Source organism: Epargyreus clarus, unplaced genomic scaffold, assembly GCF_041222505.1.
Source record: "Epargyreus clarus isolate Ecla_fem2 unplaced genomic scaffold, WU_Ecla_fem_2.2 ptg000006l, whole genome shotgun sequence".
Taxonomy (NCBI): domain Eukaryota; kingdom Metazoa; phylum Arthropoda; class Insecta; order Lepidoptera; family Hesperiidae; genus Epargyreus; species Epargyreus clarus.
Genome location: NW_027332214.1, coordinates 6,442,315 through 6,461,070, shown reverse-complemented (window position 1 = coordinate 6,461,070; position 18,756 = coordinate 6,442,315). Strand labels below are relative to the sequence as shown.

The following is an 18,756-nucleotide window of genomic DNA, read 5'->3' as shown; positions in this document are numbered from 1 at the left end:
TGCGATGAAACTTGCAATGAAGGCTGGAGAAACGCACCACATAATAATGTTGACATGTCTTCGAAGACTTTAGAATAAGAGATAATAGGTACTATTAATTAGCATTAAAACCTTTAGTAATTTACCTAATCTTTTGAACGTAATAGCACAGTATAAGGATCTTTATTTGTACTGTGGTAATAGCAAGCCAAAGCGAAACAGTAATTTAAAATTTGGCTGTTCAATCTGGGAACCCAACTTCTCGCATCTCTATATTTTCGACGTTATGTGGCTATTAAGAAAAAATAATTACTTCATTTAATGATGTAGGAAAATTCAAGGAAGCCTACACACATGAGAGATATTTAAAAAACGTACTTACCTATATACTCAAAGTTGTGTGGAATTTGCCACTATTAAAAAGATACCTTTGCTCAAGTTGGAAGTTGGGACATACGTTAACGCCGTAAACATCATACGTCGCTTACACATTCTACTAACAAATTGAAATATTCATCTGAAATTCGCAAACAATTCGCGTCACCTGGTCACTTATTACCAACTTGCTCAAACACTTTGTATAGTAAAGTATCTCATATAATCGACACATTACAGTTTAATATAGAAAGCACGCTATGTATGAACATTCGATTAGATGGTTCACCGGACAAGTATTTATCTATTAGCAGGAAATTTAATACAGCGAGCTTTCTCCCTGCCCGTACATTAAGGGCATTCCAGTTAATTATTGACACTTTGATGTGTGATGTGGTGTTATGCATGTACGTATATAGGGTAATCTAGAGGGTAATTGTGTAACGAAGTGCTCTGTATTGATAAACGTTTTCAAGATTCTTGAGCTATTATCTACTTTGTCTTATTTTCCTCTTCGACGCAGATTTCTATGTTAATATAAATTACTAGCTGACCCGGCAAACGTTGTGTTGCCATATAAATAAAAAAGTTAAGGGTGAACAACCCTTATTAGTTAGGGGTATGAAAAATAGATAGTAGGCGATTCTCAGACCTACTGAGTATGCATATAAAATTTGGTGAAAATCGGTAAAGCCGTACGGAGGAGTACGGTAACTAACATATTGACACCAGAATTTTATATATAAAGTTTATAAAATAAACGTTACATTTTTTCACGTTTTATTATTATGCATAAAGTTGGATGCTCGCTCGAGAAATATCAAGAAGTACGGAGAGCGCTACGAAATTTCAAAAATGCTATGCATTTACTGTTACTAAATTTATTAAAAAAATATGCATAAAATGAAAATATAAGTAAAATGTACAGATTAAATGTAATGTTTGATCTAATAATAAGAAGTTGCGTTAATTACGTTATATTAATAAATTGTGTTAATTAGACATTTGGCAATACATCACGTTATATATTTCTACAAACTTAGCGCCTGTTAAGAAAAAGAAACCATTTTAAATACAGTTAGAGACATACACTATGTTTCAATCTTAGGTGTATATTATGTAGGCGTTCTATGTCTATTAAATAGTTTTTTTTAACATAGGAGTAACAGACGAGCATGCAGTCCACCCGATAGTAATGGCTACTGCACTGCTGTGTTCTGGTTTGAAGGGTGTGATAAGGGAGATATACTTTTTCCAGGTGTTCCAGCTTAGTCCTCAGGGGTAACGGCGCATCTGTAGAAATCAGGTAGAATATCTAATTCTACCTAGGGTTTATTACAGCATGACAATGGGCCGCAGTGGTCACTTACTATGAGGTGGACTGCATGCTCCATTGCATTATAAGAAAATGGTAACTATGATTTGAAAAAATAATTCCCGACTATTACTATCCATACAATGGTGAGCAAAAAGTAAATGCAACACTTAGGAATAGCTACTATGGTTCAAAAAGGCTACGGACTGAGTGTTTGGGGACAAATTAATGTGATTTAAGATTCAATTTGCGCGTGTCAATGGGCGGTGATTCGTTTGACCCTCGGGTTTCTCTGGCTAATCTACGAGGGTTGTGCCCGGTATTATCAAAATACTATATTAAAATATGAGAAGAATAATTGGCCAAGTGCGAGACGAATTTGCACACGGAGGATTCCGTATCGCCAAATTTTCATTTATTTATATTTTAAATAAATTTGTTATTCTGTATATAAAATTCTCGTGTCTCAATGGTAGTTACCGTACTCCTCCGAAACGGCTTTACCGATTTTCACCAAATTTTATATGCATATGCTGTAGATCTGAGAATCGGCTACTATCTATTTTTCATACCTCTAAGTGATAAGGGCTGTTCACCCTTAACATTTTTTATGTATATGACAACACAACGTTTGCCGTCATAACATACATGTATTGGTTATACGAGTAATATCGGCCGTACAAGTAAATGCATTGTGTAATTTTGAATTGTCTACCTATTACGGTTCAATAGAAACAGCAAATTGCAGTGTCTTGCATGGCAACCCTTATTTGTCTGTGGTTTTTTAATATTTAGTTTCTATTGTTATAGCGACCACCTTTATACATATTGTGTAAATTGAAGTGGCTATCTATCACAGTCATAAATTAGTAAATATTACTCACTCCTAACAAGAAAATGTAACCAGTTTTGACAATTGAAATTGTCACTGTCATCTATTTTCGTGTTTTAAAAATATTTAAAAAATGCAATTTTTAGATCATTTACAAATGAAACGATATTTCTCCGCACTTTTTGTTCGATTTCGTGTTTTTGCACCACATAACTGGATATGTCGGCATTGTTCCGCATAAATTACACCATGGCAGCCATTAAATGGCTGACACATTTGTGAGCCGTTCAAGCCATTTAATGGCTTCCTTCAATTACAAGGCGGTGAGATGTCTATTCGTATCTATGATCACAGTATTAAACGATAGCCATGTATAGAGGGACAGGCAACTGTTTTACCTTTTGGATGCAGAACCCTAAAAATGCTGCCATGCTGACAACGTTTTATGGTGGTGAAATTCGACATATTTTTTCCTTAATACTGTGAACCCTATATTGCATTATATTTACCATAAATTAAAGATTAAATATTTCTGGCATATCAGTGCCAGAAATATTTAATCTTTAATTCTTATTCTTGTTACTATACGATAATAGTATAAGAGGTCATAATGTCCACCTTTAGGTGACTTACAAGAATTCTAACGACGCACAATACATTATAATATACGTTATCTAATGCTACCATGTTAGTTATAATAATATTTAGTCAATTTCTTAGGACGGGACATAAGAACGTCTTGTTCCTTTTATTGACTTATTTATCGACTCTACCCATTGATAGAGGCATCATCCATGTCTCTAGATGTTTCGAAGCATCTAGTTCTAGACAATGTAAAATCTTCTAAATCTTAATATTTTTACCACGCTATTATTAGCTTGAGTTGTATCTATGTATGTATGTATGTATGTAACGAAATCTTTGACCTCGATATTTACCCACTTTGAACGGTCCAATTAATTTATAATTTTGAACAATTATAAAGAATCGATGACAATATACGATTATAATAATTTTAGCCCATTCACCTCATTAGGATCATCAGGAATTTGGATTAAAGATTTTCCTTGTGCGATGTTATCGTGATTTTTAGTTTTTAAACTATTTATATTTTTTATTAGGTTAGCTTTTAACAGCCTTCAGACTTAGTTTAGGATCAGATACGAGTACTTAGTTGTTTCACCGATATTTGAGGAAAAGCGAAAACTTTTCTTAGCTGGTGAACAGTTATTTATTTATACCATCTTAAACGCTTATCAACAAAATAATTTCGATCATTTTCTAACACCTATTTCTAACACCATTTAAGGTTTCTTGAACAGAGCAGATTTGTGGCTCCAGCCTACTATGCTACTGACCAGAACAATGTCATCTTAAACCTCCCCGAATCGTTCCACCCTCCCTGCATGACAATCTGTAGTTAGTTTCGAGTACCATAGGCAGTGTCCACAACTTAATTTCATTCTGCATTTTTTGCTTTGATATTAAAAATCTGAATAATCAAGTTTAAATAAGATAAATAAGTAACTATTATTTATTAAGTCCCAGCTTGACCACACCCTTATATTCATATAAGTTATAATACAGAGCAACTATTGACACAGTGCATAAGACGACCGATAAATGACCGATCGGCGCCTTTGCTCAATATTAGTAATAATTACGAAATTTACAATTATTTTGGCAAAATGAAGTTTTACTGTACAGCGCTCTTACTTGTGTTTTGTGTGCAAATCAGTCTCTCTTTTGGCTACGTTACAAGGGTAAGTAAAAGTAATCTTTGATTAATATTTAGGCAATAGTTGCGAAGGAGGAAAATTACCTTAAAAATTATATATAGTTAGGAATCTATAAATTATTTATTTAAAGTATTGGTTTCCATTATAGATTGAAAAACTTTTTGAACTTTTTAAATAAATTGCATAAAAAAATTATTATATGTTATTTTTTACAAATTCTACGGACGCACTTTCAGTTTCACTTTCAAATTTTCAGTTACAATATTTTTTTCTTATATCTACTTCCTGATCCGAGGTAGGTATGCGTCCCTCGTATCTGAGAATAATTACAAAATTAAAGATAACTACAAAATTATTATATTAATTGAAGTTATGTAAGCTTTTTTAATCAAAAACTAGCAGAACCCGCGACTTTGCCCGCGTAAAAAATATGGTATGACATACAAATAACTGTAATTGTATATTTGTACCTTTAACAATTTTAACGATAAAGTAACATGAATATTTCATTAATAAAAGTTTTTTTTATTAATTAAATATTAATACATTTTTTTTGTCACTGTGTAGGTACCTACCTAAATTAGTCAAGCTTTCTTCAGAAACATATACTAAAACTGTAATTGGTGGACTGTAATGAAACTTCTTTAAAAAATATAAGTTTCATGTAAGATACAATAATTATTATTTACACTATTCCATAGTAACCGTCCATGTTATTCTCGGAGCCATAGAGTACCTAACCACTATGCAAAAATCATAACGATCCCTTGGTACGTGAAAAACAAAACACAAACGTATACATGGGAGCCGTATGGCAACGATTTGGTGCCAACCGTATGGCAAATCATTAACGCACTAAAACTCCCTCTCACAAATTTTGGTGTTTAGCTTAAGGTATGCGGCCTCACATACAGTGGTCCCGCGGTCGCTGGCTGCGCGGTTAGAGCTCCCAGTCTTGCCGCCCGCAACCCCAAAAGACCCCCTTTAGTCTTTACGACAGGCAGGCGATAATGTAGCCCTGTCCTAGCCCAAAATTGTTATCCAAGGTCTATGTGTCTACCACATCACCATTCACGTATAACCACAACTATACCACGGCAGGGAATGTATCCAAATGTCGCAAACAGTGTATCCAAAGTGGTAGTGATGTAGTGAAATTTCAAAAACATTCCTATGTAAATATGTATCAATAAATTTTTCATCAGAAAATTTTTGAAAGCTAATGTTCAACACCAGCGGTCGGCAACCCGTGACCCATGGGTAGCGTGTGGCCCGCGGTTCTGCGCGTTACTAAAAACCGCTGTTCTGCACATCAGCATGCGCATTGCATTCCCATGTTAAAAAATATGTTACGACGGCCCGTGGAATATCACCCTAGACGAATCCTTTCTCTACTCTATTTTTTTTTCCAAACATGCCAAAAGAAGTATAACTTCAATTACGGTTTTTAAAGAAACTTTCTTTACTTATAGTACCCTAATGGGGTTGATTATTGAGTAGCTAAAATGCTGAAACAGGTGTCTAAACAGAAAGGCATACTGCATACACACACACTTTTATAGCCGTCATAAGGGTTGACCTCAAAAAAACAGTGACTCACATGCTATTATTTCATAAAGCTAAATGCAATTTTTACAGTCCATGTTCCCAAATGAACGAATTTTGAAATAAAGTTCCATCTCCTATTAAACGACCTTAAGGGTTAATTTTCCAAAAACTGTGAAATAGGTGTTCTATTATTTTCAATCAGAAAGTTGAATACCAATTTTCATAGGCTTTGCTTCAAAATCCGCGGAATTCTAAACAATTTTTTTTACCCCTATTTCACTCTCTTAAGGGTAGATTTTCCATAAATAATGTTAAAAAAGTTCTATTATTTCCAACCAGAAAGCCACATGCAAGATTTTATAGTCCTTGCTTCGATTAATTTGGAACTAATTTGGAGTTTGATATAAAATTCCAATCCACATTATCGACGTTAAGGGATGATTTTCCAAAAACAATTAAATAGGTGTTTAATTATTTTCTACCGAAATGCCAAATACCGATTTTCATAGAGATTACATCAAAACTGGGGGACTTTCATACAATCTTACAGCCCTTATTTAACCCACATAAGGATTGATTTTCCATGAACGGTAGAATTCAAGTTCCACTATATCTAACCAGTAAGTCAATGGCTAACTTTCATAGTAACGGCTTTCAAATTGGCAAATTTTAAAATAAACTGTCAACCCCTATTTTACCAACTTAAGGGTTGAATTTCCAAAAATAATGAAAAAGGTGTTTAATTATTTTCTACTGACTTTCATACAAACTTACAACCCTTATTTAGCCACATAGGGGTTGATTTACCAAAAACGGTAGAATTAAAGTCCTACTATATCTAACCAGTAAGACAATGGCTAAGTTTAATAGTGCTGGTTTCCGAAATGGCAAATTTTAAAATAAGCTGTCAACCCCTATTTAACCACCTTAAGGGTTAACTTTTGAAAAACTGTGGAATATCAAAAAAATCGTTCTTAGTGCGCATCTACATTACAAAACGAAGCTATATTCCAAATATCATGATTCTAGTTCAGTAGTTTAAGAAAAACCTTGATTAATACGTCTTGTGCTTATCTTTTCGCTTTTATATATATAGATAAAGATCCTGTTATTCTTATAATAACTTACTTATCAATATTAACACAATATGCATGTCATTTACAAATACAGTGCAGTAGAACATATCAGAAAATACTTGTCATATAAAACATTACAATTTCATACGCGCCGTGGTATATTGTTCTAAAAAGTTTTGTTATATAAAAAGTTATATTTTAAATACATAGATAAAAATGTGTATTTGTCTATTCAAGTACAATACACATTGTAATTATACCTACTAATCCTACTATAGGTACTACTAACGTACGAATAATAACGTACGATATGTATCTATTTATTTAAAAGGTGGTAGAACTCTTTGTGGTTCGACTCCGGCGGAACCACCTATTTCTACCTTAACAACAGCTGTGTTAAGCGAGGCTGTGTTCTGGTTAGAAGGGTGTGGTAAGGGAGACATATTTTATCGAGGCGTTCTAGCTTAGCCCTCAGGGGAAGCGGCGCATCTGTGGCCGAACTCACTTAGGAATCTAATACTATCTGAGGTTAATTACAGATGTCCATAGGCGGCAATAACCACTTACCATCTGGTCGACTGCAACCTTTTAGACATTTTAATTTTTTTCATTATTATTGGAAACAGATTACTACCATAGATTAGTAAAGATTACTCGCTCCTAACAAGAAAACGTAACCAGTTTTGACAATTGAAATAGTTGCGTAAAAAAGTTTTGCCACGTCTCCGTGCTAAAATGTCCCTAAAATATTTGAAATAATTATTTATTTATTATATAAATTACGCAGTCTTAGTTATTTATTCGTAAATGTTCTCTAATAATATTTTGATTTGTCAAGAATTCAAAAAAAGAACTTACAAATAAGCCGTTTGTGGCTTCATTCAATTTCAAGGCGGCGAAGTATCTTTACTAATCTATGGTCACTGTCCATTGTTTTCGTGTTTGAAAAATATTAAAAAAAATAGTTTTTAAATCATTTACGAATGAAACGATATTTCTTCGCACTTTTTCTTCGATTTCGTGTCTTAACTGCGCATGTTGGCATTATTCCGCGTAAATTAGGTATACCATGACAGCCATTAAATGACATAATCATTAAATATTTTAAAAAATATATATGCAATATTTATAAAACAATGGAAGTAAAACCACGACATCAACTATTTGAATTTTTTTACAAACAGTTTTACATTCATATTTATCAGTATTTTACATAAGAGAAGTAACAATAAAATGTTATAGTGTATACTTATGTAACATGTGATAATGTTATCACCTCGAAACAAAAAACGAAGATAAAGTATAGTAGACTTTGAACGTCATGGCAGATTTCGTATTTTTATGTGACTTAACGACACACATTAGCATTTTAAGTTTTTTTTCCAAGCGTCAAATATTATAGAACAAAGAATAACTCATACGGTATTTTAATGAGCGCAATTAAGTAGTTTTGATTTGTATTCTATGTATGCGTATACCTATTTGACAAAGCAAAATCAAATCGTCACAATTGAAAATATTAAGACGCCTTAGAACTATAATCGAAAGGCGAAGTCTGTCTTTTTATTTTGAGGCTATCACGATGTGATTAAAATACGACCCGGTGCGGTCTCAGATGCGCAAAACGCAACAAATATCAGTTATTCAGTTCACGTTAGAAGAGACAAGAGACAGGCGTTTTACGCTATCTACCGTATCTTTAAATATACTCGAAACATTTGCTAATAAAATATATTTATACTCAAGAGTACAAGATAAATACAAAACTAGTGTGAAAGTGTTTAAGTTGAAGTCGAGGCCGTAATGGTAAGGTTGAATTTCCTTTGTTTATAAATACAAATTAATCAATGTATGTTTACACAAATCGAAACAAGGTTATTCGAATTTAATGTCACATTATAGTAACTGTATTATTTTGGTCGTCAGTTTTAAATACACAATAGTGTATTTAAGACTGACTATATAATAATTCATTGTTGACATTTGTGCAAACAATCCTGCAAGCTACAACAAAGTTTGTCACACTTCACAGTTCACACTCATAATATATGAAACGTCATCTACGCATTTACGGAGATTGTTAGAGAACGTTTAAACTCATTATAATAATGTTAATAGGGTCATCATTATATCAATTATTGTATTATGCTTTGCAGTTAAATATTAATTCACTTTTATAATATAGGTTCCTTCAGTTCAATATTTTAATTACAATACGCTATAATTAACGTTTCAATTTTATCAATCATGGCGCCATCTCTTAACAAGATAGGCAAACTAAGCCGGAACACTGCTTTAAAGCGTCTGTAACAAAACTTTGAGAAGTCAATACGATTGGTAGCCTTATAATTAATAGTAAATATATGAATATACGAAGTTGACTATTTATTGTCATTTGTAATTCTTGTTCATAAATCTCCTGAAATAAACGAAATATTTTCATACAAATAGTATTTTTTTTATAATATAGGAGTAGCAGACGAGCATGCAGTCCACCTGATGGTAAGTGGCTACTGCCGCCCATGGACATCTGCAATCAACTCCAGATAGGATTAGATATTCCTACCTGTGGTCGGCCACAGATGCGCCGCTACCCCTGAGGACTAAGCTGGAACGCCTCGGAAAAGTATGTCTCCCTTACCACACCCTTCAAAACGGAACACAGCAGCGCCTAACAGTGCTGTTATTAGGTAGAAATAGGTGTGGCGGTGGTGCCGCCGGAGTCGAACCACAAAGGGTTCTACCACTTACTAAAGTAATAGTTATTACAAGCTTTTAGTTTTAAATATTTATTAAGACAAAATGTGTTTAAATTAAGTGTTTTTAAATGTATTTGTTACTTTTCTTTTAACAAAAGAAAAAAATAGTACATAATAATATACAAAGTACATTCACATTGTTATTATTATTGTATAAATGAGGTAGTTCATACAACTTCGTTATTAGAAGGTAGTTGCTAATCGAAACGATACCTACGCTTTTATCAGCTCATATTTATTTGAATAATCGGAAGAGAATATAATAGTTTGCAATAACTTAGAATGAATGCATCGTATGATCGATTGTTAAGGAATGTGTCGAAGATAAACCCTATCTGATTTTAAAAAAATGTTAACGAATATCTACGCTTGATTTTTTCGACTGTTTTACTGTGAAATGTTTTAGTATTTCAAATATTTGTATCTCTCAAACATATTGTAAGTGTGTTATGAATTTTCTTTTTTCTTCCCTACTCACAAACCTTGCGAATTGGAGATTGTTTATCGAAGTTCAAAGATGTAAACACCTAATCTATTTTACCTGAAGTATATTACCATAATTTTTACCACGCTTTTACTAGCTTAGCCTGTATGTATACATCTGGGTATGTACTATGTAACGAAATCTTTAAACTCTCTTTTTCAATTATATAGTGTTATACATATTAAATATTTTTTTAGTTTAATTAACTATAAAAGCTTGGTTTTTAGTTTTTTAAACTACTTTTTTTTATTTTCAGGCTGGATCAAGAGAAAAACGAGTATGTGTCATCGGTGCTGGCTTAGCGGGTCTGTCGTCAGCGAGATATTTGAAGGAGGAGGGAATTGACTTCACGGTTCTAGAAGTTACTGAGTACATCGGCGGCACTTGGCGATACGACCCTAGGGTTGGCACCGACGAAAATGGACTGCCCATACATACAAGCATGTACAAACATTTACGGTATGTATTAAAACAAGAAAAGTACTAACAATTATAAAAAAAAAACACTTTAAAAGTAATTAATTGAAAAGGGGGATTGATGTAGCCTATAAAATTGTCTGATTATATTGATGATGAAACAGCTTGGGACTGATAAATAACAAAATTATTAGTTAATTAAGAAAATGTAATGTAGCGTATCTTGCTGAACATACTTCTTTTTTTAGATAAATGTAAAGCAAGATACTGTAGCTAATGCTTTATTAATTTTATGTAAAAATTATGGCATTTAAAAAAAGGGAAACAGATTAATTATTTAAAAAAAAAAGACAAACCAACTGAGTATCTTACCGGATCTTCTCAGCAGAGGTCGCGTTCCTTTCCAGTAGTAGTTTAAGAAAATATTGTAACTGACAATTTGTAAGTGCCGCCGTTGGCCTATACAAAATAAATATATTACATTTCATTATGACACAGCTTCAATTTAGACAAATCTAAGGAAACTTATGTAAAAATCCGTGAAGCCGTTAGGGCTGTAGAGCATACCAAAGAAATCGAAAACTTTCGAATATTTTTAAAGTAATGTGCCTATTGGAAATCAATTATCACTCCCTACACCTTATGGTGAAGCCAATCATCGTGACTAAACTTCAAGGGTGAAGTTTACTAATTCGCACATTATAAATGGCCAAATTGTATGATTTTAAAGACCACATAGTGCCTATGGCAACAGTTGTACGTTAAATATGTATGTAAATATAACAAACTAGCTGACCCGGCAAACTTTGTACCGCCTCAAAATCTATTTATCAAATATATTTCATATAAAATATAGCCCATGTTACTCGTGGATAATGTAGCTTTCGAATGGTGAAAGAACTTTTAAAATCGGTCCAGTACTTTTTGAGCCTATTCATTACAATCAAACAAACAAACAAAGTTTTCCTCTCTATAATATTAGTATAGATAATTCAAATTTGTTTATCTCGGCTATTATCAACATTGTTATTTATCAATAAGATGATGATTGATAACATAATCTGTAACATGCATATACATATCTATATCTATTTCTTTTTTTTAATAGCATGCATTCTATTTGATTAACCACAGATAAGATTACATTCCTACCTGAGATTACCCACAGATGTGTCGCTACCACTTGTATATTTTATACGAGGCATACCATCCTCTACAAACTAAATAACACTGTTGTAAGTATATTAAGGCAGAAATAGAACGGTATTCGGAGTCGAACCACGAAGGATTCTACCTTTTTTTATAATATAGGAGTGGCAGACGAGCATGCAGTCCACCTAATGGTAAATGGCTACTGCCGCCCATGGACATGTGTAATCAACCCAAGATAGGATTAGATATTCCTACCTGAGGTCGGCCACAGATGCGCCGCTACCCCTGAGGACTAAGCTGGAATACCTCGAAAAAGTATGTCTCCCTTACCACACTTCAAAACGGAATACAGCAGCGCCTAACACTGCAGTTATTAGGCAGAAATAGGTGTGGCGGTGGTGCCACCGGAGTGGAACCACGAAGGATTCTAACTCATTTTAAATTTATTGAATGATTTTAAATATTAATATTACGAGTATATAATTATATAAGCTATTTATCGTGAATCAATCTGCACACAAAAACACTATCTACCTAGGTACTAATGCAGTTAATAAACTTTGATGACAAGATCTTTAATTACGTCTTGACTGAAACATAATAGATAATTATAATAAATCGTTTCATTTCATATACCTAATTTATGTATTGTTTACATTTGGCTTTCACAAAGTTGCTTCATAAGTTATCATTAGTTACAATTGTATTTTACAATTACATAAGTGACATAAGTACCGTGCACTAGAGAAGAAGTTATTTGAGCTCAGCATTTGTTGGATTCAATTTTCTCTGAATCGGACTGAATTGATACCTACTACCTCCACCTAGGGGAATTTACGGTAATCACACGAGAGAGCAGTGAAAGTCTAGTGGTTAGAAACTCGCCCTCTTAATCTAGGGTCATAGATTAGTAAAGATTACTCACTCCTAACAAGAAAATGTACCCAGTTTTGAGAATTGAAATAGTTGCGTAAAAAAGTTTTGCCACGTCTCCGTGCTAAAATGTCCCTAAAATATTTGAAATTATTAGTATAAATTATTTAATTATCATGTAAATTACGCAGTATTAGTTATTTATTCGTAAATTTTCTCTAAAAATGTTTTTATTTGTCAAGAATTCAAAAAAAGAACTTACTATAATAAGCCATTTGCGGCTTCATTCAATTTCAAGGCGGCGAAGTATCTTTACTAATCTATGTCTAGGGTGTGACATTTAATATCAGGCACGCAATCACTGATTTTTCAAAATTATATGCCCATTAATATTTAATTGTTGCTTGGTTTAACGTGAAAGAAAACATTGTTAAAAACTTGCTTGCTTGAAATATGGTAAAATATAAAAACATTCTCAAGGGTTTATAATCAATTCATACTTAGCCAGCGACTGTGGCCTAAACTTGTCTCACTCTGAGAGGAGACCCCTTCCCAGCAGTGGGACAGTAATAACATGACAACGACGACTGCGACTAACCCCATCTAGGGGAACTTGCGATAATTACGTAAGACTCAATGTTACATTGGACTTTGCGGTTTGTTTTCTTAATTTTGTATTCTGAAAATTGTAAATATTGTCTAATAAACAGTCATAAACTATAGCTGTATACGTATACCCAATACTCAGAAGTTTGTGCAAACAGCTACTATCAATATAAAGATAAAAAATGTCATGTTATCTTGAAACAAAGTATCTCGGTACGTTTTATCATCAACTTTCATGAGATAAAGCAAATTGTTCGAAATAAATTTAGAATTGCATAGCATTAACGAATTGTATTCAACTTTCTTTATTTTCTTATTTCATTACATTGTTAATTTATATATTCATATTATGAAATAATGTGAAAAGTAGGTGAAAGGGTTAGAACTGAGAAATAACACGACTACACCTATTTCTAGCGCTAGGCAGTTCTATGCCTTACCTAGAATGGTGTGGGTGCCGGCTAACTTACGTACGAGGTGACTTCCTTAGCCAAGAGTGGCAACACATCTGTGATCAGCTTTAGTTAGAACTTGTTCTATATGGAGTAGGTTATAAGTGTTCACGAGCAGCAGAGACCACATACCTTCATGTGAACTGAAAGCTCGTCTACTACTCCAGTGTTATATAATATAAAACAGTAGCATTTAAAATTCCTGCTGTAAGATGAAATTAGGGAAGTGCTGTAAGTTTTAAGCCCTAAAACGTACTACTACCGTCTATCAATTTATAAGTGCCTATATAGAATAAATATTAACCATTAGATAATTATATCATTACGACCTCTTTGCCCTTATCATTAATTATTAATAAGATCGTGATAATTAATTACGTGCAATAATATTAATTTCCAGGACAAACTTACCAAAACCCACGATGGAACTTCGAGGGTTCCCAATCCCGAAGGATATGCCCTCTTTTCCCACTTGGGAGATGTATTATAACTATATCAAGGACTACGCGAAATATTTCGATCTTGAAAAATATATAAAGGTAGAACATGTAATTTTTTTAGGTCCATAGACCATATGTCTTATGCTCAGAACTTACGGAGTCATTTTCTTCCGATCCTACTCAGTGAATTGTGCTCTTATTTCATGACATAAGCGATTTCCCTGGAAACAGATAAGTACACAAACAGAAAGTGCTGAAGAGATATATTAAAAAAAAACATTTCTACTTGATAGGCCGTTGAACTCGAGACCATCTTCATCTTGGACGCCTGTAAAATACTTCATCATACCAAGTGGAAAGTCGGACAACTTTTAATGAATTATAATGAAATAATAACGTTTTTAAGGCTCGTCCGTCATCAAAATTTCTCCTGTCTGTAGTGCCTGTGTGCAGTGTGCGTGGTGAACACACACAAAGGCGAATACCCAAGCACCCAGACCCAAAACAGAAATCTAAATTGATAATTTAGACATCTGTATTTTGTATTGGCCACAAGATAATAGTCATATTATTTATAAATAATATAGAAATAGAAGTAGCAGACGAGCATGCAGTCCATCAGATGGAAAATTGGAATAGCCCAGGGGAATCTTTAGACAACTTCAAATAAATTAATGATGTTTTTTACTTATTTCAGTTCCTACAAAAAGTAATCAACGTTTCCCGAAAAAACAATGTTTGGAAAGTAAAATATAAACACGTGAAGACTGGTGAGGAAACTGAGGAAGAATACGACTACGTAATCGTTGGAAATGGACATCATAGTAAGCCTAGATTGCCAGAAATACCGGGTGAAGATATATTTACAGGTGACTATGACTATTTATTGCTAGCTCATCAGATCTGATCCATTCTATCAGATTCATCATTAACATCTTAATGACCGAAATTCGCTGTCCACCATTTGAATAATAATAGATTGATGATATTTATCTCCATTTTTAATAATATTTAAATCTCTGACAACTCTCCCAAGTCGTTTTAGCTTGATCATCCCTGATAACTCTACCAAATTTTTTTAGCTTTTTTTTTGACCTAATTTAGATGAAGACTCCCATAAAATTCAACATTTCCTTTGCATTTTCCTCATCCATCCATCCATTATCCTTTTTTCTATTGGAAATAATGGAAGTTCCATGGTAATATGTAACGGGTGACGGGATCCCATTGAATTTTTCTTACAGCTGAAAATTCTTCCAGTTTATTAAGTTCATTTTATGTAAAATTCGTATTTAAAATATTTTTCATTTTCAACAGGAACAATAATTCACAGCCACGACTACAGAGAACCAGACCCTTACACAGGGCGTAGGGTCCTCGTCGTGGGTGCCGGACCCTCAGGCATGGACATTAGTATCGACGTAGCCTACGTGAGCAGTAAACTAATCCACAGCCATCATTCCAAGGTCCACTTCAGAACCCGCTTCCCAGACCACTTTATTCGAAAACCCGATATCAAGGAATATAATGAAACTGGAGTTTACTTCGTGGATGGTAGTTATGAGGAAATTGATGATGTTATATATTGTACAGGTACGATGTTTATCATTTACGATCCATGAATTCATATCAGTTATTCTTAGCTATTGTCAGTTGGTTGTGATACAACTTTATAGTTCGACTAGGTTGACATTCACACTAAAGTATTGTAACAACAACTGACACAAACAGAACTTCCAACGTCGATGGGTTCCCTGGAGAATTAGTAACCACATGTTTGTTTGTTACTTCAGTATGTAAAACAAATACAATAAGTGAATCGCATAGATAGTAGGCGGGCAGACGCTGTCGAGACCACGAATGAGTGCTATAAGCGTACCCGTGGTCCCGACAAAGGGAGTCCAGAGGAACACCGTGGGATTTTAGTCGGGAGGAATCCGCCATATCCTCTCCGCTGTCCCTGCAGCTGAAAGGAACCTATTCAGGGTTTCCCCACGAAAAAAAGGAATTTGATGTCATTTTACTTTTTGGGAAAGTGTAAATTTTCGGTGACTTATGCTCCAAACTTTATTTTAACGTGGTGGTTTTATAACCCTAAATAAATTGTAAATTTTATGCATTTTCCAGGATACGAATACGACTATCCGTTCCTGGACGAAAGTTGCGGACTCACTATAAAACCGCAGAGTGTGGTCCCGTTGTACAAATATATGGTGAACATCAATGAACCGAGCATGGTGTTGATCGGGCTAATAGTGCGGGCGTGCTTGGTGGTAGCCATAGACGCACAGGTAAACAATATGAGTATAATTATAATTGTTATGGATGCACGTGGACAGCTCTAACTAAATGGATACAAGGGAAAAGTCAGTCCAAAAGTTTTAGAAGTAACAATGTTAAATGCTCCTGTGCTTTAGTTTTAAAAATGTGGAAAGGTATAATCGTCCAAGGTGTTCCGACTTATGATTCATCAATGCATCTGTGGCCGACCTTAAGAATCTAATGTGTAATATATGTCTATGGGCGGCAGACGCCTACTAACAGGTGGACTATACGCTGCCTTCATGAGTGCTACTTCCGTATTTAAAAAACTAGCTAGGAGAACCTTAATTATATTATGTTTAACAATAAATATGTCATTTCCAGGCGCGCTATGCAACAGCCCTAATAAAGGGTAACTTCACCCTGCCGTCCAAGGAAGAAATGCTAGAAGATTGGCAGAGACGTGCAGAAATCGTGTACTCCAAGGGTCGCCCAATCTCTGATATACATTTATTGGCTGAGAAAGAGGTAGGTTGTATAATTAAGTTTTATATCTCTGTTTTAGATTAAAGAGTGAGGTTCCGGAGAGTTCCGACTTAGTCCTCAAGGACCTTTGAGGACCAAAGCAATACCAACAGATCTGTGGCCTACGTCAAGTAGGTCTGCAATCCTGCAATTTGGGGTATCAAATATTTTTTGTGCAACTTGTCCTTGTCCATATTGTATTATGTAAAATCTACATTGTGAATAATGATAAAAATGGCAGCTTATATTGATTCTCACTTACACATTATCAGGTTAGAGAAAAGAGGTAAAAAGAAAAATGTCTAAGATTAACCAGTGCAGTGTGTATCAGTCAGTCGGAATTTATAAAATGAGAATTAAATTTATTACTAAACAATAAAGAACATTTGTAATTATTTTAAAAATTACAGACTGTTCCCCAATTAAAGGTTATTTTATTAATTTGTAAACTATAGAAAATTAATTTTCTAACTACGCTGGTTAATTCATGATTCCAGGACAAATACTACGACGCTCTGACACAAGAATCTGGGATAGAACGGGTTCCACCGGTGATGTTCAAAATACGCACCGTCGACACAGAAGCGAAGCTAGAAAACTTGTACAATTACAGGAAATATGTGTACACGGTGTTGGACAATGAGAATTTTGTACGCAGCTTTGAAGATGAAATGAGGAACAACACTACTATTTATTCTCCTTAAACGTTTCTTCTACTAATACTATTTAAGTAAGGTGGAGACGCATGTTCTATACATTTAAGTAGTCAGACTGTACAATTACAGGAAATATGTGTACACGGTGTTGGACAATGATAATTTTGTACGCAGCTTTGAAGATGAAATGAGGAACAACACTACTATTTATTCTCCTTGAACTTTTTGACTACTACTACTACTACTACTATTAATCAGATAGAGAGACATGTTCTAAACATTTAAGTAGTCAGACTGTACACTTACAGGAAATATGTGTACACGGTTTTGGACAATGAGAATTTTATCGCAGCTTTGAAGATGAAATGAACAACACTACTATTTATTCTTCTTAAACATTTCTTCTACTACTACTATTTAAGTTAGTTGGAGACGCATGTTCTACACATTTAAGTAGTCAGACTGTACACTTACAGGAAATATGTGTACACAGTGTTGGATAGTGAGAATTTTGTACGCAGCTTTGAAGATGAAATGAGGAACAACACTACTATTTATTCTCCTTGAACTTTTCTACTACTATACATGAGATGGAGAGACATGTACATTTATAACAGTCCAACAAACTTTACTGTGCGTGTGGCGGTTTTCGGAAACAGTCACTTGTTGCCAGCATCATGAGCGATTTTTCAGTTTCCCCAAGTTTTTCGTTAATTTATACATTAATTAAATACGATCTTAAAAACCAGACCCTACGTTGCTTGTAAATAATATGAATATTTTTTCACATTATCATCGTTAAAATTTCCACTTCCTAGGTAGTTTTGACACATAGCATTATGATAACCAGTGGCACCCCTGCTATGCACAGTAAAGTTTGTCAGGCTATAGTTATAAATGAACCAGAGATATTTTAAGTTTGATAACTTGATTTAAAGGTGGTAGAACCCTTTGTGGTTCGACTCCGGCGGCACCACCGCCACACCTATTTCTACCTAATAACAGCAGTGTTAGGCGCTGCTGTGTTCCGGTTTGAAGGGTGTGGTAAGAGAGACAGACTTTTCCGAGGAGTTCCAGCTTAGTCCTCAGGTGTAGCAGCGCATCTGTGACTGACCTCATATAGGAATATCTAATCCTATCTGAGGTTGATTACAGATGTCCATGGCCGGCAGTAACCACTTACCATCAGGTGGACTGCATGCTAGTCTGCTACTCCTATAATATAAAAAAAAAACTATTTCACAACGAAGATTAACCCCCGTTAAA

General features: G+C 34.2%; 1 protein-coding gene across 3 annotated transcripts; it reads left to right on the top strand.

The window, feature by feature from the left end:
• Positions 1-4,102: 4,102 nt before the first annotated feature.
• FMO2 (flavin-dependent monooxygenase FMO2) lies at positions 4,103-17,828 on the top strand. Of its 3 annotated transcripts, none has more exons than XM_073073855.1 (8): positions 4,103-4,264; positions 10,364-10,566; positions 14,008-14,146; positions 14,745-14,916; positions 15,365-15,640; positions 16,175-16,338; positions 16,694-16,837; positions 17,332-17,828. In XM_073073855.1, the coding sequence occupies exons 1-8, from the start codon at positions 4,190-4,192 to the stop codon at positions 17,536-17,538; spliced, it is 1,380 nt and encodes a 459-aa protein (XP_072929956.1). In that variant the 5' UTR covers positions 4,103-4,189; the 3' UTR covers positions 17,539-17,828. The 3 variants fall into 3 exon arrangements, with proteins under 3 accessions (XP_072929956.1, XP_072929957.1, XP_072929958.1); XM_073073856.1 differs by lacking the exon at positions 4,103-4,264 and adding an exon at positions 8,466-8,670; XM_073073857.1 differs by lacking the exon at positions 4,103-4,264 and adding an exon at positions 9,853-10,061.
• The last annotated feature ends 928 nt before the right edge of the window (positions 17,829-18,756 follow it).

Bases quoted from the DNA above. Each gene is read 5' to 3' on its own strand.
- FMO2 (XM_073073855.1), top strand. From the start codon at position 4,190: ATGAAGTTTTACTGTACAGCGCTCTTACTTGTGTTTTGTGTGCAAATC. The intron at 4,265-10,363 runs GTAAGTAAAAGT...TTTTATTTTCAG, and splicing joins CTTTTGGCTACGTTACAAGG to GCTGGATCAAGAGAAAAACG. The intron at 15,641-16,174 runs GTACGATGTTTA...TGCATTTTCCAG, and splicing joins TGATGTTATATATTGTACAG to GATACGAATACGACTATCCG.